The sequence below is a fragment of the Phallusia mammillata genome, chromosome 1 (genome assembly GCF_965637545.1).
Source record: "Phallusia mammillata chromosome 1, kaPhaMamm4.hap1.1, whole genome shotgun sequence".
Taxonomy (NCBI): Eukaryota; Metazoa; Chordata; class Ascidiacea; order Phlebobranchia; family Ascidiidae; genus Phallusia; species Phallusia mammillata.
The window spans coordinates 33,757,280-33,780,943 of NC_137252.1; the positions used below are offsets into that span (position 1 = coordinate 33,757,280).

Sequence of the window (23,664 nt, forward strand, 5' to 3'; positions counted from 1 at the left end):
TCTCGCGCACTCGCGGCCCAAGCTAAGCATATTTAATAACTTAGGAGACATAAGCGAAACAAAACCTGTAGGCTAGTTAACAACTTGAAGGTAGTTTACTTTTAATTTACTAATTTATTTACTTTTTTTCCGAGCCAGCTAATTACTTCACGTCGTCAAAGTTTCTTGCTCAGGGAAACACAAGTGGTCGAGACAGAAATATAACCCAACCCACAACGTTGTAAACACAAGGCGGTATTCGGTTCTCGGTTATCTTGGTGACTGGACGACTTTCAGTGGGTGTCTTTACCACCGAACTTTTAAATGGGTAGATCAAGGCCTAATCTTTTTAACTGGGATAACATATTTCTGAAACCAGCAAGGTTAGTAATTTCCAAAGAATGTTCAAGACCAATTCGCCTAAACCCAGAGTCGATCAGTTGGCTGTGTTGAGTTCCAAACAGAAAGCTACTCAGTTGAGAACCACTGGTTTAAGCAATGCCGCTCACGTTTTTTGCCAATGGAAATGCAATTGGGACATAAAACAACTGTCGGGATACATAACCAGACCTAGGTGTAATGGAAAAGGCTCGATGAGAAAAAATGCTAACTTTATCCAAAACATGTCGATGTTTTGTGGTCGCTCGCAGTTTTGTTGGTTCGCAACATGCGACAGGCAACACGCGACGTTTGTGGAGTAGTAGAGCGACACCGAATTAAAATCAAGTTGTCAATCACCATCGATTGTATTTGCAGAAAACCCAAATTGCATTCTAATTATTACACCAGGTATCGAAACTAAAGAATGATTTAAAACAAGATTTGGATGCTATGCGTGCTCTCTGTAAAGCTTTCGTGCCAGAATTTGCAAAACAATGATAGCTTCAGAAGACATTGACGACGATCGAGGAATTAAAGTTTCAAATTCCTTGACCAACAATGGAACTATTAATGCTATTTACAATGTTGGTAAGGACCTTATAATTTCTTTCTAAATTTGTATGTAACTCGTACATTGCAAAGTTAAAGTAAAAGCAAAATTAAGAAGTAGAAAGTTTGCGTGATTAAAAACAGAAAATGCAATTGGGACATAAAACAACTGTCGGGATACATAACCAGACCTAGGCGTAATGGATAAAGCTTGATAAGAAAAATGCTAACTTTATCCAAAACAAAAAAACTTGCCAAATATGTTTTTTTTTTTTTTGCAGATTCCATGAAATCGCACTGCCCTGTATCAGACGTTACAATTGTGCCAACAAGTGTTCCAATTTACTTGTTTGCTTCTGCTGCCAATGATGATCTCGATGAACAATTCAATGCACCAGGGAATCTTAAAAACGTATGTTTAATAAGTTCTTGTTTTTACACGAAACAACAATGCTAAAACTATAAAAAGCAAATTTGCCAAATTGGCAGCCTTTTAAAAATAAAAACTGTGTAAAATCATGATTGTAATTTCTTTTACCCAACACATAATTCTTTTGTTGTTGAAATTGCAACCTTTTTTGTCAACATTTAAACCTTTTTCGGAAAATAAACATTAAAAATCCATGTTAAAGTTTTTCAAAAACAATTTATATTCTTAGCTTAGTTTTTTAAACCGTGTTTTTGTATTGTAACAGAAAACCACAGAATCACAACAGATGCTAAAATCCAGCAATGACCAAGGACCAACTTTAAATGCTCTTGGTTCAGAAATTGATCTGCAAATGCCATATTATGATTCCACGACACGGACAAGCACAATATCAATGCCTGTGTCAAATATTTCACAAGCAGTGAACACTTCATCATCAACCGTGACAGTCGAAGGTTGGTGTAAAAATGCCAGTGAAATAAAACTGTGTAGTATATATTCAACATTTTGTCCAAAATTTATCTTTGCCTTCCAAAGGTGTGTTAAGTATCACCAATTATGTGATAAAATGTTTTCATGAACAAGGTTTTTTTTGCAACTGGCAAACAAAAATCTTTGCTATGTCAATAAAGGTTGGATTACTATTAAACTAATACTGTGTTTCAGTCTAGCTTTGCTCTTAAAAAATTGCAGAAGTTTTAACAAATACAACATGTAGCAAGCAGGCAAGAGCAAGTTTAGCCTGCCCGTTTTTATTTCCTACATTGGTTTATTTTAGGAACCAGTACAACTACTGATCTTTCTGAAGAAATGATTCGTAGTTTTGTCGTCGGTGGATCGAGCTTGCCCAGACGCTCGGTGCAAACAAGTATTATGAATGACAAGGAAACTTATGTTGGTGAAACCGCTCCCCCTCCTATGGTGACAGCGATTATATCGACCAGCGACAACGAACAAGGAAGTGACACTGAAGAAGATAATGAGGAATCAGAAGTGGAAAAACAAGTGGTGTGTTAGTATATTGCCGGCCGTTATTCATGAACCATCCTTTGCTATTATAGCAATTGTATGCAACGTATACAGCATTTCAGTCCCTTTTGAATATAACACTACCCAAATTGGTTATTCTTAAAAAAGTTGTGTGCGTTTTTTTGTTACTCATGTGATCCTTGTTAAGAGCATTTCCATTTTCAAAACCTTTAGAACTGAAATATGCAATTAATTTCTCAAGTAATTATAGGGTCAAGTTTACAGTTAATTTGAAAGAAAATAGATTTACAACTATACAGAATCTTATAGTATCTGATTTTTTGCCTGATATTTTTCTTTCAATTATGGTCTTTCATTAGAAATGAGAACTCTGGACTAGACCAATGTTAGAAATGATGCATTGTCCTTTTAAGTTATACTGCCCCACCATAAAAATGCCTCATAAACCAATAAAGCCTTGTCATGTGAAGACTGCTTTGCACCAATCATTGGCTTGCCACATCTTAATTGCTGATTTATTTTCAATCTTCGCAATAAGTCCTTGAAACTGATTGTTTTGTGCAAAATTAAAAGTCTATTTTGGGGCCCATCCATAATGAAAATTATATGCTCATGTGTATGCATTGTCTTGTAGTGACTTCACCATTTTAAACACTTTTTACCATATTATAATGTCATTGTCACACATAAGTTCATGGTGGTGTGCAACTTATACAGTTCACAGTCTTAAAAATGTTCCTTATTTCTAACTTAGATAATTCTCACTGAGGATGATGGTGAACTGATGGTGGACAATTGTGGGAATCCATTGGCTTCCGAAGACCTTCTAATGATGAATGAGAATGAGGACAATGAAATACTTGTAACGCTGCTTGGCACCAAATCAGAAACTCAACGTCAAGCTTTTCCTCATGCTGACCTGCATCCTGTTACCAGTAAGTATATTGTTCACTCTTTAGAGAGGGCTTGCACAACCAAGGGTTACAGAGACAAATTTACGCAGCTGTGCACATGTATATGGAAATATATGCTTGCTGCTTTAAATTGAATAAAACATTATTGCCAAATATTTTGGCTTTAAACTGGTTTGCATAGCTTTTGTGGGACTTGAGAGAGGTATATTACCAACCCAGGGTCTATATATATCAGACTTTGTATGTCTATTGTGTACAAACAATGCAACAAACAGGCACACAGAATTACTATATAGATTGTGACATCCTAGAACTGATCGGTTGTACATTAAGAGATAAACCCTATTTTTTAAATAACTAACTTACCAACAAAAAATATACTGATAGCCTAAACTAAGACCAGCTATATTTACAAATCTGGTTGTAACTATCTGACATTTCTACTAAAATTTCAACAAAAAAGCACATTTACATGTGAATAAAGCAACTAATATCTTACATTGTTGATACAGCTTACTTAAGTGCGGAGGAAATCCTTCGTCACCAGCCAGTGCTCGACATGAATTTCGAAGTGGTGAAGGAAATTGTTAATGACAAGGGGAAAAATCGAAGGGAGGTGATGACGCAAACAAAACCACTAAGAAGACCAAGAAATATAAGAAAAAGAAAAGCTAATGTACTTATTTTTATTTAATAGTTGTTATCATTGTTTGTTTTTTGTTTGGAAAGTGTTGTTTTTACCTAATATGTGGTTAGTAGTTTTTGTTCCATAGTAACACAACACTCTATTTTACATATAGCATAGGTTAACATCCATTGTGCTGTTGTTTGCCCCTTTGCAGACTTTGATGATGAAATGCTTTCCAAGGTTTTGAAACACCATAATTTCACATATCTTTTCTCTTATTTTTATTTTTTCCTAAAAGTCTGTAAATTTACTTACTCTTGAGAAGTTTGTTTAATAGTAATACAATACCCTTTTTAACAACTGATTTTAATGACCATTTCTCAATGTTATCTTTTCATGAAGTGTGTTTTATTGATTGTATTGTTTTAGGAGCTGGAAGACGGGGATGACATGTCTGAAAATCAATCTCCAGAGTTTGGTCGAGAAGCCGGAAAACCTGGGAAGTCTAGGAAATGTCCCAGGTAAAGTTAAATGTAACTTTGTTTTTCTTTCTTAATAAGAATTATACCTCAAAGCCAGGGTTGCCATCGACACGGATCTGAAAATAAGGACAAGCAAAAAAATAAGTTTCCATATAAAACGAAACAAACGTTTTCGAATATCTTAGAAATAAGGATGGTATGGCAACCCCACTTGAAGCACTTAAAAGGTGCTTAAATAAAAAACACTGAATAAAAATTATGAGTTTTTCAATTCTGTTTAGCTCTGCGGATTTAAATTTTAAAATTACCAAGTTTTTTAAATATCCTAATTTTACATTTTTTTCCAAAAATTATTGATACTTACATTAAAACCTCACTATAAGCTACTGGATTATTAACTAATTGTGTTTTTACGATTGCAGATGTAATCTACGATTCTATGACCCTGAGATTTTGCGCATTCATATGAATTGTCACACGATACTTGACAAAGAATTCAAATGTTACCAATGCAACTTTACTGCCCAACACTGGGTCAAGGTAAATTTAAAAAAAAAATTAATTAATATGTTAGCAAATTTGTCCTAAATTTTTGAAAACTAGTGGATTTACTTGTGATTAAATGAACTATATTTTGATCATAGGCTGTACTTTGGGATTCAGTACACAATATAAGAAATAGTAAATTCCGAGTCTATATTTCACAGAAGTAGGATTCTTGAAAAAGCAACCAAAAAAAAAACACCCTATAAAACCAGTTTTCTAATGCCTGTCACAAATTTAGTTATAGATCATACAGCAATCATGCATATATGTATGATGTGGGCTCATACTTGTTTGTTATTCTTAGATGTACCATCATTTGTTTACACATGGGGTGGAAAAACCACACAAATGTCCACAGTGTGTTTTCTCATGCATCAACAAAAGCGACCTCACCGCTCATATGTTTGTTCACAGCAAGACCAAAGACTGGCTATGCAACAAGTAATTTACTTAGGCATGGAAGAAAGTAGCTTTTTTAATAACTGCTGTTTTTACTATATTTGAATAATATTTACAACGGTTTGAATGCCTGCAATAAAATTTAATCACTGTGAATAAATATGTAGGCTTTTTTGTGAATTTGTTTTTATTGTGAAACCTACTAAGGTTTAAAATTTGTATTCTTCAGTATTGGTTATGTGCATTTGGACAAAAGGCTTTATTTTTTGCAGCTTATGTTCTTAAGTAATTAGTATTTACATATTATTTGTTTCCAACATGCATTTTTGCCTGATACGATTCTCAAGAAAATTTCTTCAAATTGGTGATAGATTGGTATTCTAAGCTGCATTGTAACATTTAACCCTATTTGATGGTTTAAAATGACAATAATTTGATTACTTCTTAAAATGACAATAATTTGATTACTTTAATTTGATCTTTTTACGTAGATGTGCGAGATTGTTTAAACACAGACGGAATATGGTGGCCCACTGCAGGGTCTGCCCGGGTGTCGATTCTGCAGGTAACGTAAAGAAAGTGGACGGAGTTACAAAATATATATGCAAGTAAGTATGAATATTTACAATAATTTTACATTTACTGGCTTTTTGCTTTTGAAAAGGGAAGGTTTAGGTAGCTGCCCACTGTACTGCATTTGTATTTGGCTTACTCTTGTATTTTTCTTAATGTACTAAAAGAAAATTAACGCACATTTTGTTTGTCATTCAGTAGGCCTTGTTTTTATGGGGAAATAAATAGGCCTAAAAAAACATGAAAAGCAACATGTTTTATTGCTTAAACTCATGCCGTCATCAATGATCTATTTCGGCCATTATATTGGATGGCTAGACTAGCTAATGCAGCCGATCTCTTGTCACCAGCTGCACTAATGAGACCTAAAAGTGAGCACAGTATACATTGTCTGCAGCTTATTGGCTTGATACTTTACTTACAAACAGATCCATGTATAGTGTGCTAGTATTAGAAAAATGCGCACAAAAAATACCATGTCATAGCTTATTAGCATAAAAACACTAGTAAACACTTTGATATTGTTTACAGTGTGTGCAATAAACAGCTTTCCAACAAACGAAACCTCGATAAGCACATGGAAATTCACAGTGATGTGAAACCATTTGTTTGTGATATGTGTGGACATTCAACAAGGTTAAAAGAATCGCTTATTATGCACAAGCGTTTACATACAGGTAAGCCTTTAGTTACTACCTAAAATCAAACACTACTACTACTTTTTAGGTTGCTATTATTGCCCGACGTAATATAGTTTGTTTGAGATATCTCTGCATTGGCAAAACTCGTTCAAAACTGATGAAAAACATAATCATTGTAGTAATGCTTACACTGAAAATAATAAAAGTAATTATCATAGGCACTTGTAATAAAAACATAACCACTGGATCTGTCTCAGACTCTGATATTATTTCTTACATTTTTTATCTTAGTAGTTTTTGTGTATTTTTGTAAGTGGTATGTTCACCTAATATTCGGCCACTGTCCTTTCCAACTCTTTTTGCTTGTTTGTTTCGTTAATTAGGTCGTTGCATTAACAGCTAAGTACATAAATTTTACTGCTAATCTCATGAAACAATTTTACATAATTGTGGTTCAGGTGAAAAACCATTCAAGTGCGACCAATGTGAGTACTCAACACCCGACAAGTCATCGCTACGGAGACATAAACGTCGCCACACCAACGAGAAGCCACACTGTTGCCCATTTTGTGAATACAAGTCAGCTTTGTATCTTACTATATTTGTAACATAAAAGCTTTTTTTAAAAAACTTGCTGGGCCCGAAATTTCCCAGCTAAATTTTTGCAATTATTATATTTCTGAGCTGCACATAGCTTACAGATGCACAGCATATAAATTACAGACAATCAAACTGTTATTGTAGATCGATACAGAAGCATTGTCTTGACACACATGTTAGACGAAAGCACACTGGTGAACAATTTGTTTGTGGACTTTGTCACTATACCACCCCAGATCGATACGCGCTCAACCAACATTTCAAACAACACCAACCAGGAGTTGTTTCGAACATTGACCAACCCACAGCAATTGTGAATATTTGTGGCAACGTTTTAACTACTATGCATGATGAACAACAAACAGTAAGTTAGCTGTCTGTAGCTAAATATTTTACATGTATTTGTTAACTTTTTAATAAAACATCCCAAAATTATTAAGTGTTGTTTTATGAGGCATCTCCGAACTCCATTAACACCCCAAATTACTTTTTTTAATCAATGCATTGACTTTTTTGGTGTTTTTAGGCAGAACAAAACAATAAGTTGTTTCAAAAATATTGAGAAAAATCATATCTAACTATATCGCTGAAACGTAGGTTAATGAAATGTTTATAATATTTAGCCAGAAAATGATGAAAAACCGAAAGTGGTGGTATCCAGCCAGGAAGACATTGTCTTCCGCTTTGAAAGAGTTGACTCTGAGTCCAAAGAGAAAAACGATCAAGGTAAATGCTTTTGTGTTTTCCCAAGTGACAAAAATCATTAAACCAAAGTTTTAAATTAAAACATTGTTGATTTATTGAGACATTATAAATCCAAATCCATATTTGGTTGACAGTTATAGTTACACAAACATCAGAGCCACCAGACGCTTCAAACAAGACAGACAACCAACTTCACATAATCACAAGCCCAGCAGTTCCATCAGAGCAAATTGTAAGTAAAAAAATGTCCTTAAATGTACTTTTATTACCTGGTCATTAATATCAGCTTCCAAGAAGGTTAATGTTTAAAATCGTTTTCAGAGTGAAGAGCCTAAAGTATTAGCAATTGGAAGCCCAGAAGACCTTCTACTTCAGCAAATACAGGAACCTGGTGATTTGGTTTTAATACAGGTACAGTAGCAGTTATGTCTTAGGTTTTTAGGTTGTATGGCAAGAAATACTGCAATGGAACCAATTTGCAATGAGTATGGTTAAAAATAGCATTCCAAAACTTCCAAACCAAAATCCTTGACATATTCAAATTTGATTGTCTTGTTGTTGGAATAAAGGAAAGTGGCGAAATCTTGATTAAAAAGCAGGACGGGAGGATACTTGTTATTCAACAAGAAGAGGACTGGGCAGAAACACAAAAATCATAACATTTATGGAGGTATAATATGATGTTTATTGATCAAAAAAACTATATATATTTAAAGTAAACTTTTATTTCAGGAAAATCAACAATCTCTTGCCTATTGCAGCTGCTATTTACATTGTATGTCACTGTATGATGAGGTCATTGGTTTGGAATCAATGGTAAAGTCAAGGAAATCATCTTGTACCTGCGATCACTGTGTCCCTTTAGTTTCATTGAATTTAATAAAAACCTTTGTGGTTTTTCTTGTTTAAGAGTGCTGTTGACTTTTATTGCAATAAACGATTCAAAATTAATAACACAACTCTATCTAGCAACACAGTTTTGGTGTTTTGGGCCTGTCCACTATTTTTACTGATGAGTAATCCTATGCGACATGGCAAACACCATTTATATTTTGGTTGACAACTGTGGCCAGGTTTGTTACTCTTTGGGCTGTTGGTACTTAATTCTAAGAAAAGTTTGGTTGCACATATGATACACAATTATTGTTTACTGTATCTTGCATTGGTTTATGAGGTTGTGGTTAGTGTAATGTTAGTTCCACGGGTCTATCTTGGAAGTTTTGGCATACTTACTAACCTAAGACTTTTAGTAAATTGTAAGCAGAAACGCCACTTACATCCCCGTTAAACAACACCTTTGTCTGTTAAGATGTGACCATGGGCACAGCATCATTGGATGTCTATTTCCATTTGTGTTATAAAGGTCAAGCTAATTTCATTACTCAGTAAAACTAATTCCAGCAGCACACTACAAAAAATAATGGCTCCTCAACGAGCCAAAATGGAAAATTCTGACTCAGGGTAAGCCAAAAAGGATGCTGCTGGCTCTACTCAAGCCTGTCTTAGATATTATGGCTCACATATGAGCCGAAAAAGTAAGCCGAATTGTTATTGGCTCACTTATAAGCCATTTGAAACAAGTCAATCTGTTTTTGTGCACATCTGCATTAAAATATGCTCCACCTGAGAATCATTTACACTTTCTTTTTTGTAAATATGGTATTATCTGCATTCCTTCAGGCATTGCAAAATGATCATTACAAGGCTTTTATCTGTTTGTTTTTTTTGGCTAAAAAAAACTTGCCCTGTGTTTGTATTTGTTTACTCTGATAAAAGGCCTAAAATAAGTAGCTTTTACTGCTTGAACTTCACAACACGTTTCCATAGCACACCAACATCCACTCAAATATATTCTTTATTTTTCAAACGCTGCGTCGTAGCGATCCCAGTGCAGCGAGGAACCGTAATTTTTGTCAAAAGGGTCAGGCCACCTCCATGGATAAGGTTTATGCAAACGTTTTTGCCCTCTCCTTCCCATTTGAATTTGTTTGTGCCTGGGATGTGTGTCACACAGCACCGTCAAACGGTTGTTAATACGCATCATGCGGCAATCTGGACAACGTTTGCGCACAGCCACATGCATTTTGAAACCCGCGACTGGGATAATACTGTTTGTGCTTGAAATTGGCGAAAGAAATTTCTGGTTTCCATTTCGTGTTAATCCATTTACGGTCGCATTGAAGTTGAAAATCCTCGTACAGCTCAGTAGTCTTGTTTGGCAAAATACGGCTGCAGAATGTAGCGCGTTTGCCATGCTTTCTTCCTTCTACATGGGGACAAAATCTTTTAAAACTTGTAAACAGGGCAACTACTGCTTTGAATGTGTTTGCAGGTTTGTCGCATGTCGCATTGTGTGTTTGTGGAAAAAGCGATTTTAAGCAAATTTTTAGATTAATATAAGCAAAAATTATGATCTGTCTTTTGCTAAAAACACCTCCATGCAGAAAACAGATCAATTAGTACATAATTAATATAATATTCGTAGTTCATGATTGTCATTTTGTCAATCTCTGCGACACGCGACAAGTTATTCATGCGTAACCGTTGTTCAGCAGTCCATATCGAAAAGTTGAGCTGGTTGCGAATGTTCTCAAAAGCGTTGATGTTTTGCGAATGATTTTGACTGCTTTTAAGCAAAATGTCAAGCAAGTTAACGAAAGCAACAAAACAAGTACGGAAGGTATTTCATCCCAACATTATTAAGGCAGTTATACCAAGCGGAGGAGCCTCTAATGCGCCACCACTTGGCACCAAGCTTTCACAGTATGGCATTCCAGCGGCTAAATTTGTTCAAGAATTTAACAACTTGACCAAAGACTACAAAGAAGGAATCCCAACACCAGTACGCATTCATATGGATGGAAAAAGGTTTCGTATTGAGCTCAGAGAGCCACCGCAGGCATATTTGATTAAGCAAGCTGCTGGTATTGAAAAAGCCTCAAAAAACACTGATAAAATTGCTGGCATTATAACACACAAACATGTGTATGAGATTGCCAAGATAAAATTGCAGCAAGAAAATGTAAAAATCAGGAGCATTGATTTAAAAACAATGTGTGAATCGGTTGCTAAACAAGCTTGGCAGATGGGTGTGAAGGTACAAAGGACACTTGATGCAGAGGATTATAAAGTATTCTTGGATGAACGACAAGCAGAAAGAGAAGAACTAAAAAGGTTGAAACGGCTAGAGATGGAGGCTGCAGCAGAAGAACAGAAAAAGAAAGCGAAAAAGTTGAATGCCTGATTTCTCCTTGTGGTGTTTATTGGTTTACCAAAGGTATTGAGTGTGAATGACAAGGGTTACTTGTGGATGGACTGGCAGTAGTTTGCAAGGTTGCAAATTGTTTTGATGACATTAAATTATTACTTATCTTTTTGTAAATGGATATTAAATGTGTTCAGAGTATTCAGTTACATTGCAGACACATGCTTGTTTGTAATTTACTAATTTTGAATAAGTTGTAGTTTTTGTCATAACTCTTTAAAAAATCCACCCATAACATACAAACATTTTTGGTATGATTTGTTCCTCAAACTATACAATCTTAAACACACAGTTCTGTTTTTGTTTTTTATTGACTTAAAGAGCCTGGAGAGTCACTTGTGACAACACTGAATAAGCTGGAGTCTTGTGGCTCGTACAACCTCCTTACATTCTCATTTCTAGCACTTAAAATCCGGCTTCTTCGACGCCAAGAGGCCAACAAAGCCCACAGGAACGCATCAGCAGTTGCAAAAATGGGGTGTAGCACCATCATAAGCAATACCGCGTAGAGATAGATTAACGTATCGGCGTTTGGCAAAAACCAACGTTGGTAGACTGAGTATGCAACCGCTAAGACTCCAAGAAAGGCTGAAAGCGCGCAGAGCGATGTTGCGATGAAACGCCACCGCTCGAAAACGCGACCATCCGGCGAAAATTTCTCTTCTTCGAGGTAGCGCATAACAGCCTGCTTTAAACTTGGCATAGGTTTACGGCGTAAACAACAATCGCTTGAGCCAGAGGTGCAGCTATAGCGCCCATACAGAAGCCGAAAATGCTCGTTTCCACCTTCACTGGACTGGACCCATACGCGCAAACGGTCGTTCCATTTCGGCGCAATGTCGTAAATCCGCACTGGCCGCCGTAACAGGTCGATTTCGGAGTCGGTTTTTGCTGAGCGTGTCGCCAGTTCCTGGTCTGATTCACCCTCTGATAGCGAGTCATATTCATCTGCTGCTCGGCTAACAGACGCGTTTGACTTTCTTATTGGCAATGGAGAATCGAGCGACGTTAATGAATCGCTACTACTGATTATGCGGGCAGAAACTGTTGGAACCATATCTAGATTTTTAGCCTTCTTCTTGGGTGCAGTTTTAGTCGCTGTACCAGCACTACCTTGGGGCTGCATTTCGCTTCCTCCGCCCCATAGCTTTCTAAGAAACGATGTAAGTCGCGTGCCCATGTTTTCATCATTACCCTCACTGGACCCTTCGTCATCTTCGTGCAAACCCTCTTTTAAATCTTCAATGCTTGCTCTAAAGCCGCGTTTGTGGGCCTCCATGGGCGATGCACTATAAAAAGAGCTATTGTTGTCACCGTAAGCCTGGTCCGGGTCGCTGTGGCTCATCTCCTCATCAGTAGCAGCAGGCCGGCTATAACAGCAATCTGCGTCTTGGGGACATTTTGGCTCATGTAGTTGCGACTTGAGGTTGCAATCGCTTACGCCGCATTCTGTGATGTGCTTAAGGTGTCGAATTTGCCCTGGTGTTAATTGTAGCTGAGCCAAGCATTCGTCGAATGGTGACTGCTGTGAACAAACCACAGCCCCTTGCGCGTAATCCAAGTCGTAATGAAGATGCGCAAAGTCATCCTTATCATCAACTTGCGGAAAAATACTCCCATCGGCGTCAAGGCGAGCGAATAACCTCAACAGGCTGCTTAATACAACTCCACCCGCCGCGCCCGCTATGCCTGCCACAGCGATCTGACTTGCGTTAAAGTGAGGTGTTGTAACTCTGCCCTGGTCTAAGTTTTGGAGTGTTGCTTCGTCATAGAGTAGGTAGTTAACCAATCCGAGCCCTAAACCGATTGAAGCCCAGTGTATCGCCCAACGCTGCAAGCTTGTAAAAGATGAACCGAGGGATCTAAAACAAATGTACAAAAATATTGGCTTTTGAATCATGCTTTAATTTAACCTACATAAGCACAGTTTAAGTATTTTTGCAAATTAGGTCCCAATTAAATTCGTATGTTTTCAGCAAGCTGACCCAAACGCTTATCGGCAGCAAACTAATTGTTTTTTTATGTCAGATTAATAGTCTTTATTAGTGATGCCAAAATATCTTAGCTCGGCGTGAATGAATTGGCTCTAAAGCATAACTCCACCGGATTAAATTTCTGTAGTACTGACCTGTACCAAGGAAAGATCCATGTATGATTGAGTTGCAGCACTTTCTTCAGATATTCTTTTGTGCTGAGCGCGCCTATGATATCCGCTTTAATGTGATACGGTTTCTTGTCGCCACGAAGCCAGGCTCCTACCTTGCTTTTCCAGCATTTTCTGTTGTCCAAACACATTGCCCGGATGCTCCTCAGAAACCTTAATTAAATCGGGACAAACTATTGTGAGACTTTGGTTAATATTGCTAGGTTCAACATTGAAAGAAACAACACACTAATTACTTTTGTAATTTCAGTTTTCACACAAGGTTGACATAACGCTAGGTTTATATTATTTTTGCCTTAAACTTTTTTACAACTTAATCAGTCTGCATAGCGCTGTTATAAAAAATAAGGAGCTTTAACTTAGGTGCAATAAGAGTAAACAACATGTTCTTTATTTTCAGTCCCAACTATTTAATGTTTATGCGCGACTTGATAATAAATCCCTCAAAGACCGATGCTTCTTTACGCCTGTTTTACAATGTAATTTAAATTTGATTTGTAGGTTTTTCATGCTAAATTTGATATTTTTTGTCTGAATTCCCAACTACCTGACAGTCGTTAATATAATAAGGGGCCTTGTATTATTGCGAACTTTTTATTGTACCTCTTGTATTGAAAACAATTTTAAATCTACTTTAGTTATTACTTACCAAGGAGGGCATTCTCCTCTTCTGTCTGTAACCACTTCGAAGGCATCTATACCTCCGAGATAGTGGGGCAAAGCCAAGATGAAAAGGTCTTTGTTCTGGCTAGCAAACAACCTTCTATTTCCACCTCCTCTTTGCTGTTCGCTGGTACACGTCAGGGTAAACGCCGGTGACGTAGTCAGTTTTCCGCACATGCGCAAAAACACCTGTGACGTAGTTCCTCCTGCTGGACTTTGGCCGGTTTCCAAGAGAATCGCGTAGAGACGAAATCCGCTAGGTGGCCTCTTAGGGAGAAATGTTGGTTGTCGCTGTTGGTCGAATTAATGTGAGGTTTAATATGATTCAGAAATTGGTTGAAAGGTCTTGTGTGTTTGACACACATACGGGTGTATACAAAAAAACACCCTGGGTTTGAACCCCGTGAAAAACGTGAGGTTTCATTACTATTTGGAACGCTAGACATAGAATTTGCTTGATAAAAAAAACGATTACCAACTGCAACAAATATTTTTGCCTTTAACTCTAAAATTGTATATGTATCACTATGAGTGATATGCCATGGTGTTGAAAAAAAAACATGAAATATAAAAGGTAATTTTACTTCCATTGCAATATATAACAGCTTAAATAAAAAGTGCTATAGTGTAATATGCAAAAACTTTGCAACAGAGGGTTGTGCAAATTTTTCTCCATGGCTTATTACACCTCATGCTTACCTCTATATTGGCCTTTGAATCTTTGGACCAAGCCAAATATCCCATAATGACATACAGCATTACTACGTCAAACATGGTAAATACGGTCACCAACTGTCCAGATAAACTGTTGGTCAGTAGTTCGTCAGGGTTAAAAGAAATTCTGCCAGTTCTGTTCAACATTTTGCCTTCTTTCAGCCGCGACTATTGTTTTGATTAAATTTATTTCTGCAGTTTTGTTTTTTAACAACAACAAAACTTTCCCATCCCCAACAACAAGGTCTGTGACGTCATAATGTGTATTTCATCGTTTCTATGAAACTTGTGATTTATTGATAACATTACAAAGAAGTATTCAAAATAAAACCTTTTTGATAACTAGTTGTTGTGTGGACAATAAATTAACACACACATGTTTAAAGGAACATATATTACAAGTCATTTTACCGTTAATACAAATTCTAGTAAAAGTTACAAACAATGCAATGGTTTGAAAACGAATTTGTTACATTAAAAACAGTGTGACGTCATGTATTAGGCATTTTGCCCTACAATATTACGTCACAAACAGCTTTGTATCAAATTTTTCACACAAAAATAATATCAATTAAAGATTTAATGAATTTGTTGCACTGACAAAAAAGACAACTCAGTAGAAAGTAACAAAAATGCAACTGCTCTAAAATTCTTGTGAATCTTGGTCTATGTAAGGAATTTCTTTGTCAGAAAACGGGTCAACGTTTTGATAATATCCATCATTTTGCTCTGTGGCTCCATTTGGCGGTTTACCATTATTGTCATAAGCCTGGTTAGTATTTCCCTCCATTGGTTTTGCCCAAGCATCGCTCACAGCGCTCTTGGTGTTTGTGGGGCACATTTTTGTACGTATAAGCTGGTATACCGCCCCTAGCGGAATCCAGATTGTACAGCTCAGTGTGATGATAACAATGATCGCCAATGCAAAGTCCGGGTATGGCAAACTTATGTTGTATCCCTGTGGAGAGAATCGTAATTAATCGTAAACCTATTTTTTACTAAAGTTTACTAGGCAGAGAGTAGACACATGAAAATATTTGCTGCACTTAACTATTGTGTGGTCACATCATGCACATGTTATGTTAGTAACAGTGGTTTCAAGTGTACTATGGGATCTTGTGTGTATGTCCAGTTACATGAAAATCTATGCTGAATATAAATTTTTGTGTGGTCACAGCATGCACATCTAATGCTGCCGACAGTGATCCTCAGTATACCCAGGGAGCTCGCATGTATGCCCAGACACATAAAAATACATGCTGCGCATAAACTAGTATGAGGTCACAGCGTGTACATCTAACGTTGCTCATAGCGTTCTACAGTGTACTCAGGGAGCTTGTGTGTATGCCCAGTCACATAAAAGTCACTGCTACGCACAAACTTATGTGTGGTCACAGCGTGAATAATTAATGTTGCTCAAAGTGGTCCTTAGTGTACTTAGAAAGCTTGCGTGTATGCCCAGAGAGATTGAAAATATATATTGTGCATAAACATATGTGTGGCCACACCGTACACATTTATTGAGCTTACAATGGTTCTCAGTGTACTCAGGAAGCTTGTCTATATGTGTGTCTGCACAGCCACATAAAAAGTCACTGGTTACAAGCTTTCAGTAATTACCTCTGGTTGCCAGGCCATATATCGCAGTGGCCTGCTGGCACTGTCGTACAAGTAGTAGATAAAAACTGCCAGTAGGAGAAGGGGGCTTATCACAGGTATGGTCGCCCACCAGAAGTAGAAGGCTGCCTTGCGAAAGATGTTGTTTCGGGGAGGAAGCAGTTTACTTAGCTCACGGTCAAAGCTGTATTAAATTATGACATGACTTGAAAACTTGAAACGTATATTGTTCAAAATTATATCTTTTACAGTGATAAAGAAGGTTATAGTACACGGTGAATACATTTTATTGCAAACGTTTCGACAATCATCACTGTTCCTAGGAATCCGTTAATTCGTCGTATTAATCAGTACTAAGCAGGCTAAATGTTGATGCTTTAACCTGAATTTATAAGCCCCAAACCAGGCCAAAATTCTATTTTTTAAGCCTAAAATGACCCAAAACCTAAAAATCTCCAAAGTTTTGATTTTATCACAAACGTGGCCAATGATGAAATCAGCCCCAAATCAAGTATATTTTAACTTAAGCCTGAAACCGCTTTGAAAGGCCAGGCCCGAGTTGCAACTCTAAAATATGAGTTACTATGCACGTATATTTCACCAGTCAAACTTACTTGTCATATCGGTAAATCCACCCGACAGCAATCAGCTCAAAGAATGCGATGATAAGCAGAGGTAGAGAACCCGCCCACTCATTGAAAACATCAAGCCAATAGTTTCCGGATTGAATGACGAAAGTTAGAGACACAATAAAAGATACCAAAATAATACCAACTGTAATTCAAAAATAGGTTTTTGTTTTGTTTGAAAAATCCAGTTATGTGGTTTGGGAAACAAAAGAGTTTTGTTACAATTACCGATGTGTATTGTGGCGTGTGCAAAAGTGTTTTTTTATTGTGCTTTTACGTAAGGCACAAAAAATTGAGCAGTGGTTTTAGGCGAGCCCCAAGTTTCTGATTCATGAAGCTATTAATTTTGTTTTAGTACGATAGCACTTTATTGCAGAAGAAAACTAGTAAAACTGAGATAAAACGCCCAGATAGTTTTTTTAAGCTTTTCTCCGTTAAAAGAAAGTTTTTCTATGTGTTTTGTGGTCTGCAGAGCTTTTCTTACAGATTTTAAACAATCCTACAAAACATAGGCATATCTGCTTTTCTTCACGAAACCTGTACTTACTCACGACAAACTCGTTTCTGAATCTTTTTGTCAAACCGAGATCGTTAAGAGGAGTAAGCACTCCTTCAATATTTCCAAACATTGAGTCCAATCCCAAAGTGAGAAGCATTAGGAAGAAGAGAATCGCCCAAAACGGAGAACCTGGCATTTCCAAGATGGCGTCCGCGAATACAATGAAAGCAAGACCAGTTCCTGAGGCGCCCTGTGAAAAACAAATAGAAAGTTGATTTTGTTTTGGATTAGCAAAAAAAAACATAGCGACATAGTTGCACAAAAACTTGTAGAAGACATAAAATATCATGTAAATTTTAAGAAGTGTTCCATTAAAAAATCCTTAAAGGCCTAAAATTTTAATAGAATTTAAACAATGTTGCCAACAATAATTTTGTGAGCAACCATTGTTCTTATATAGAAATAAAAATGAGCTCAATCATTTAAAATTTACCCGATTTTTAAATTGGAAAAGAGCATCATTTTCGACAACTATTTTTTCAGCAAGGGTTAATAGAATTTGATCTTTTTAAGGCACTGAGCAATTGTTATCATTTCCCTACCTCGTCCAAGTTTTTAGTCACACTGCATTCTGGAATACTTAAGTCATCCAGCGTCAGAGTTCCATTAGCCAGCACAAAATTGTTGTCTGTCAGATATTGTTCGTAAGTGTCGATCGTAATGTTTTGTTCGGGTAAATCAAATTCGTTCAGAATTATTTGAATGTTTCTAAATTTAAAAAAAAATAGTAAAATGATCCGAAGTTTAAGAGTCTCTTGTTGATTTTTTTGCCAGTAGAGGTCGCAATAACAGGGTTCGGCGCATGGATCTGTAGAGGGGACTCTCTTTGCGACATTTTATGTCATCTTTAGTTTGGTTTTCTCGGTTTCGTAAAGTTGCTGTTTTATTTAGTTAAATCCGTTAGAATACATTGCTTGCAGCACTGTCGCTAGGTTTCTTGCTCAGGGCAAAAACTATGGATCGAAGCGGGTTTTGAACCAACAATCTTGTTAGTACAATGCGCTTTGGCATTTCCTTGATCTATGAGAGAATATTTTTCACTTAAATTGTTTCAACCATCATCAGATTCCATTAGGTTGATGTCGAGACAAGGTCATAACTAGACAGGAGACTTTTTTATATTTCCATTTTATATATTCTATATCCTATTTACCGATGTACTAAAAACACCATTGGCCTACACATGATTGTTTTTGCACGCAAAAACGAATGGGACCCCAGACACCTGTTTATGCTAATGGATACGATACAAAAATGCTGCTATTATTTGAAGACTCTAAAAGACAAATTTTCTTACTGATTCGCACATTCCTCATAATCCACAGTTGCTTTAAATCCCAGCACAGCAAAGATAACCACACTGGCCAGCAGACTGGTGGCGCTGTTGGTAATACACACAATAAATGTATCCAATTCCACGTCGCTGTCCCTTGCGTTATAACTTGAGAAGGCGATCATTCCCCCGAATGCGAGACTCAAGGAGAAGAAAATCTGTGTCGCTGCCGTCAACCAGATTTGTGGATCGGATAACAACGATGTCTGTGGCGTAAGACAGGACATTGTTTTAAATCAAAAGTTATAATATTGCGTTGTGAAAACTTCAAAGGCATTTTTAGTTGTGTAGCCTTAGCTGTAGAAACTAAATGGTATGTTTAAGAGAAGTTGATTTAAACTTTTGGTTCTTGCAAATATTGTAGTTTATAGTTGAAGCTACAAAACGGGTAAAGTGGTAATATTCCTGTTTGGTTTGGTATGGTCACTTCGCATTGTATTCACATTTTACCTCGAACATTTTTAGACGCACAAAGCACTGACCCTAGATGGCGCTAGTGAGTCAATATAAGGCATTTTACCATAATGAGGATTTCACATGCTTTACATGTCAGTATGTTATGGCTAAAAATGCCTCACAAACCGATACATCACCATCGAGATATGGGGTGAACATTTGTAATATATTTGTTGGCAAAGTTGTACAGCTAAAAAAACTCTTGACACTCGCAAGGTAGTGGGTTCTAATTCCGGCTTGGTACTTTGCATTTTTTCACAATTGCGTAAATAAATGGGTTGATAAACGCTAAACACACTTCCCAAAAGAGAACAGTATGTAAAGTTAGCTTTTTGAGTGTGGGCTTTTTGGGCATAATGTATTCAGGTTTTTTCAACAATGCTTCATAAAAATACAGAACAAAACTGCTTATGTTCTTACGTCTGGACTGAAGAGATACTGCAAACCGGCTCCTGAGCCTTTCAGAGTCAATCCACGAACGAGGAAACAAAACAACACAACGTATGGGAAAGTGGCTGTGAAGTAGACCACCTGTAACACAACAATGTTAAACATAGGTAAACAAACGAAAGCATAGTGATAAATTGCTGGTTTGACAGGTTTCACACCACAGTGGCGTATAGTCTTAATGTATAACTTTATAATCGCCCTAAAGTTGTAACCACACCATAATAGGCGTCAGAAAAATTTGAGTTTTGATAACGTGGTTAACTGTAACTTATGCGAAACCTTAGGTCACAGGTGTTGCAAACTGACCAGTTCAAAGGTTAATTGTGGTGGCAATGCCCTCTCTTGTGGACAAATTATTGTCTGACCAAGTGAAAAATCGTCCGAAAATCGATCACAAACTTAAATATTAACTTTTCACGAGCAAAGTGTTTGCGTAGCGACAGCAAACCGAGGCAGGTTGAGACAGGTGGACAAAAGCACACAATAACTGTTCAGGACAAATATTTGCTATTCACAGACCTTTTTCCACCAACTTTTCTTTGTATTGCACCAAATAGCGATGAGTCACTTGCGCTATAAGCAGCACTGTTTATAAAGGGAGGGTAAATTGTGACGCTACAATCATTTGTCACTATGTGGGTTGGGTTGTTCAGACTATGTGTATATTGTTTGATGTTATTGTTTCATCCTATAACTTAGTAGTTCTTAGCTTTTTTCCTTGCTGCACCTCATTTAAATCACCAACCAATTTTCGCAGCCACTTCTGTTTTTGTATTTATATAGAATATACCTAACCAACTTTAATGATTCAGCATCCCCGCACCCCTAAGAACAGCTCTCGTACCCCTTGCGGCTGCGTGAACCCCTGGTTAAGAACCCATGCTATAGCTCGTTCTTAAACACTTTTACAAATGCACTTCACAAAAACAATTCACTTAAGTGAAACTTCACTAAAACAATCGTTTGATGCCTCCTATTAAAACCTATTTTACTGTATTTGAAACAACCCTAAAACAGAACCAAAATGTAAACTACAGTAGGGAAAGTACCTTTCCTGATGATGCAATGCCCTTTATGACGCACAATGCTACGATAAGCCAGGCGAGAATTAGAGAAGCCAGCAGATGGGGTTGGATAAATCCTGGTTCTGCTATACTGGGTGATATATTGAGGGTTTCTCTATACCAGAAATACTCAGTGTTGGATGACTCCTGACATTCCTGTACGTATGCTGTGTTGTTGCTAGCCGTGTCCACTGGGCATCTGTTCCACGGAAGCGGCTCCTGTCGTAAAACGGGTGATAAGTTTAAGGCCTTTTTTACAAACAATGTGAAAACCTTTTCTCGCGATTTTTAGATCCAGACACGGACTTGTTACATGGATAAACGTTTTTTGTACTGATAATAAGGTCAATGACCGCTGAAACGTTTGCAATTAAATAAATTTTCCAGATACAATTATGCTGGCAGTTTTGTTGGTGGTTAGAATTTCGAACGGATATTCTCAGAACATAAAAACACAACGTAATTTAATAATAGCATAATCTGTTACCAAAACATTTGAAGAAATATGAAGGTTTCAACAACTATTTGGGCTGTTTTTTTCTAAAGGTGCATCAATTATTCCTCTAGTCTATAGTGTGAAATTGGTGTTAGATCATTTGTAAGTAACGGCCACTAGAGGCGCAGGGTGACACCCTTTCTTTGTGAAATTATGGTTTGAGTAATTGGACGTGTAAATGTTTCTATTCACCTGAAAAGAGTTGCACATGTACCATATGCACCAGGCTATGATCGTGTTGTAAAACATTCCCACGAGCAGTGAGACGAACATGCTGCAAACGCCAACACCTGGACGACAACAAAAATTCCGTTGTACATGTATAACAACATCTAATAACAAACGGACTCAATGGCAGCCTAAACAAATACAGTGCTCCGTGCCTGTTGAAGACGTCATACACATTTAAGCCGGCCTCCCAAGTATTGCATTAGGGTGGAAAATCTTGCGGTGGGATTCCACATGAATTGTTAAACAAAGCGTATTGCTTTTTAAGTTTGGGTTTAGGTTTTCTGTTTAAAAAACTCACTTTTCTACAACAAAATGCACATCTTTGTGCAATCCCACCACAAACTACCTAATTTCTTCATTAGGGTGGAAAATCTTGCGGTGGGATTCGAACCCACGACAGTACCTTAAAGCTTAAAACAGCGCTACACTGGCCAAACTACAATTATAACGGCTTTACACTTATGAAAACCACATGAATTGTTAATAAAGTTGCAATAAAATGTATAAGTGCTTGCGTTCTATTCTTTTTTTCCTTAGTTTATCGTGCACTGTACTACGCGCATTCAGTGTCCCTGATGAAGTCAACCTGTATAGGACGTCGAATCGCGGAATAAAATTACATTTGCCAGAAGAGCTCTATAAACTTGCAATAAAATGTGTTTACTTTTTGCTAAAAGCTCTCCACAAGTTTGGATTTTGTGTAAAAATCAAGAAATGTTATTTACACTGGATTTTTGGTAAGAAATGAATCAAAACCTTATGATTTTCTTGGAACATCTCGTTTACTCAAGGGGCTCTACAGTACACTTTTAAAACCATTGCAGTCGAACTTACCGACCAAATAGGGGCTGAGTTTCTTCCAAGCTCCCACACTACCTTGTCTCAACCACTGGCCAACTGAAAGCTCCAAATAGAGTAGGGGAAATCCCTCGAAAACAAGCATGATGAGATAAGGAATGAGGAAAGCCCCTGTGAGTAACAAGTTTGTGGTTACCATGCAACGGTGTTTGATATCGAGATTGCAGGTAAAAGATTAACTTTTTCATGTGAAAGTTAAAAGCAAGATTATTAATTTGGGTTGAGTTGCCAGAATCACGCTTAGAGGAGGAAATTAAAAATTTAATCAAATATAGTGCGACCCCACACCTTTATAACCACTTTCATATGCTTTGAGATATATGTAAATTTTTTGTTGTTAACAAAAACGAACGCCAAAATTTATGATCAGGATAAATTTGAATCATCAAACAATGCAAGTTGCTCTCAAGGTTGTGGATTCTAATCCTGTCTCGGTTGCTTGTGTTTCCCTGACCAAGAAACTTGAGCGGTATTGTTCCAACCCAGTATTGAAGTTACCAATTCCCCCAAGTAAAATAATCAGATAAAAAAGATTCAAGGCAGTTTGACAGAGGACTCGTTGCGAACATAACGCATTCAGGCGTTGCCCGCCCACCGAGGATAAACATGAAACGAATAAAGCGAAAGCAAAAGGAATTTACGCACCTCCTCCATTGCTTTGTAGCTGATAAGGAAATCGCCAGACGTTTCCGAGTCCCACTGCGAACCCGATACAGGTAAGGAGAAACTGTGCCTTGTTATCCCATTGCGGTCTCCCATCTTCATCGACGTTTCCTCCCATGACAGGGATTCTATCCTCGCTATTTTTGATCCTTCAGTGTATAAAACCTGCTTGTTTTGTTTCCCTAAAACCTTAAAATGGGAAATGGCCAGTTTGTGAGTTAAAAAGAGATGTTTACACTACAGCGTGTACCTGCAATGAAATGGTTTCAAGAGGACTAAAATTGAATATACGTCTTTATGCGAACTCCATCTTGTTTCATTGTAGTCTGAAACCTTTTGGGAACCAGAATTTACTCAAGTGATAAAAAAAGAAAAGTTATACCAGTCGGTTTTCTGCGAACCCAAAACTTCAAACGTGTAAATTTTACAAAAAAAAAAACAAATTGCCACGGAAGTAGTGCAACATCGTAGTCATTTTATTGTTTAAATCTTAAATTTCTCCAAATCAGTTGACGAACTAGAGAAATAATACATAGCAATCCAAGAAACATAAGTTGTTCACATTCCTCAGTCCTGTAACTGCTTCAAGTTTTGGCTTTCTCTCCCTTGCAAGACTTTCATATCTTTCGCTGGTAAACATCCTCTAAATGCATTTTCTATTTTACAGCAAGTTTTCGAAGCTTAT

At 37.1% G+C, this 23,664-nt stretch overlaps 4 protein-coding genes across 5 annotated transcripts; 2 read left to right on the forward strand and 2 right to left on the reverse strand.

Annotated features, from left to right (window-relative positions):
- The first annotated feature begins 697 nt into the window (after nt 1-697).
- Nucleotides 698-8,764, forward strand: LOC145237059 (uncharacterized). Of its 2 annotated transcripts, none has more exons than XM_080099778.1 (18): nt 698-948; nt 1,191-1,321; nt 1,605-1,794; nt 2,118-2,347; nt 3,084-3,264; nt 3,756-3,919; nt 4,301-4,392; nt 4,776-4,893; nt 5,204-5,340; nt 5,790-5,906; nt 6,403-6,548; nt 6,971-7,091; nt 7,257-7,476; nt 7,736-7,838; nt 7,952-8,049; nt 8,139-8,228; nt 8,387-8,487; nt 8,550-8,764. In XM_080099778.1, exons 1-17 carry the CDS (start codon nt 855-857, stop codon nt 8,474-8,476), a joined length of 2,322 nt encoding a protein of 773 aa, XP_079955904.1. In that variant the 5' UTR covers nt 698-854; the 3' UTR covers nt 8,477-8,487; nt 8,550-8,764. The 2 variants fall into 2 exon arrangements, with proteins under 2 accessions (XP_079955904.1, XP_079955911.1); XM_080099785.1 differs by having other exon boundaries at nt 878-944.
- A 1,595-nt stretch (nt 8,765-10,359) lies between these two features.
- Nucleotides 10,360-11,199, forward strand: LOC145237981 (large ribosomal subunit protein uL11m-like). The gene has a single exon (XM_080100998.1). It carries the CDS (start codon nt 10,456-10,458, stop codon nt 11,059-11,061), a length of 606 nt encoding a protein of 201 aa, XP_079957124.1. The 5' UTR covers nt 10,360-10,455; the 3' UTR covers nt 11,062-11,199.
- A 190-nt stretch (nt 11,200-11,389) lies between these two features.
- On the reverse strand, nt 11,390-14,770 carry LOC145211618 (uncharacterized). The gene is made up of 4 exons (XM_080080052.1): nt 14,609-14,770; nt 13,896-14,200; nt 13,211-13,399; nt 11,390-12,944 (listed from the first exon to the last, which is right to left on the reverse strand). The coding sequence occupies exons 1-4, from the start codon at nt 14,768-14,770 to the stop codon at nt 11,390-11,392; spliced, it is 2,211 nt and encodes a 736-aa protein (XP_079936178.1).
- A 204-nt stretch (nt 14,771-14,974) lies between these two features.
- Nucleotides 14,975-23,216, reverse strand: LOC145237990 (sodium-dependent neutral amino acid transporter B(0)AT1-like). Its single transcript, XM_080101008.1, has 11 exons — nt 22,962-23,216; nt 22,293-22,427; nt 21,420-21,517; nt 20,717-20,950; nt 19,638-19,748; nt 18,726-18,967; nt 17,971-18,136; nt 17,417-17,618; nt 16,855-17,014; nt 16,244-16,424; nt 14,975-15,581 (listed from the first exon to the last, which is right to left on the reverse strand). Exons 1-11 carry the CDS (start codon nt 23,095-23,097, stop codon nt 15,267-15,269), a joined length of 1,980 nt encoding a protein of 659 aa, XP_079957134.1. The 5' UTR covers nt 23,098-23,216; the 3' UTR covers nt 14,975-15,266.
- Between the last annotated feature and the right edge of the window lie 448 nt (nt 23,217-23,664).

Bases quoted from the DNA above. Each gene is read 5' to 3' on its own strand.
- LOC145211618 (XM_080080052.1), bottom strand. From the start codon at position 14,770: ATGTTGAACAGAACTGGCAGAATTTCTTTTAACCCTGACGAACTACTG. The intron at 13,400-13,895 runs GTAAGTAATAAC...GATTTAATTAAG, and splicing joins AGAGGAGAATGCCCTCCTTG to GTTTCTGAGGAGCATCCGGG. The intron at 12,945-13,210 runs GTCAGTACTACA...CATTTGTTTTAG, and splicing joins TGGATCTTTCCTTGGTACAG to ATCCCTCGGTTCATCTTTTA.
- LOC145237059 (XM_080099778.1), top strand. From the start codon at position 855: ATGATAGCTTCAGAAGACATTGACGACGATCGAGGAATTAAAGTTTCA. The intron at 5,907-6,402 runs GTAAGTATGAAT...TATTGTTTACAG, and splicing joins GTTACAAAATATATATGCAA to TGTGTGCAATAAACAGCTTT. The intron at 7,092-7,256 runs GTCAGCTTTGTA...CTGTTATTGTAG, and splicing joins TGCCCATTTTGTGAATACAA to ATCGATACAGAAGCATTGTC.
- LOC145237981 (XM_080100998.1), top strand. From the start codon at position 10,456: ATGTCAAGCAAGTTAACGAAAGCAACAAAACAAGTACGGAAGGTATTT.
- LOC145237990 (XM_080101008.1), bottom strand. From the start codon at position 23,097: ATGGGAGGAAACGTCGATGAAGATGGGAGACCGCAATGGGATAACAAG. The intron at 20,951-21,419 runs GTGAATAGAAAC...GTTTTACGACAG, and splicing joins ACATGTGCAACTCTTTTCAG to GAGCCGCTTCCGTGGAACAG. The intron at 18,137-18,725 runs GTAAGAAAATTT...TTTTAAATTTAG, and splicing joins TATGAGGAATGTGCGAATCA to AAACATTCAAATAATTCTGA.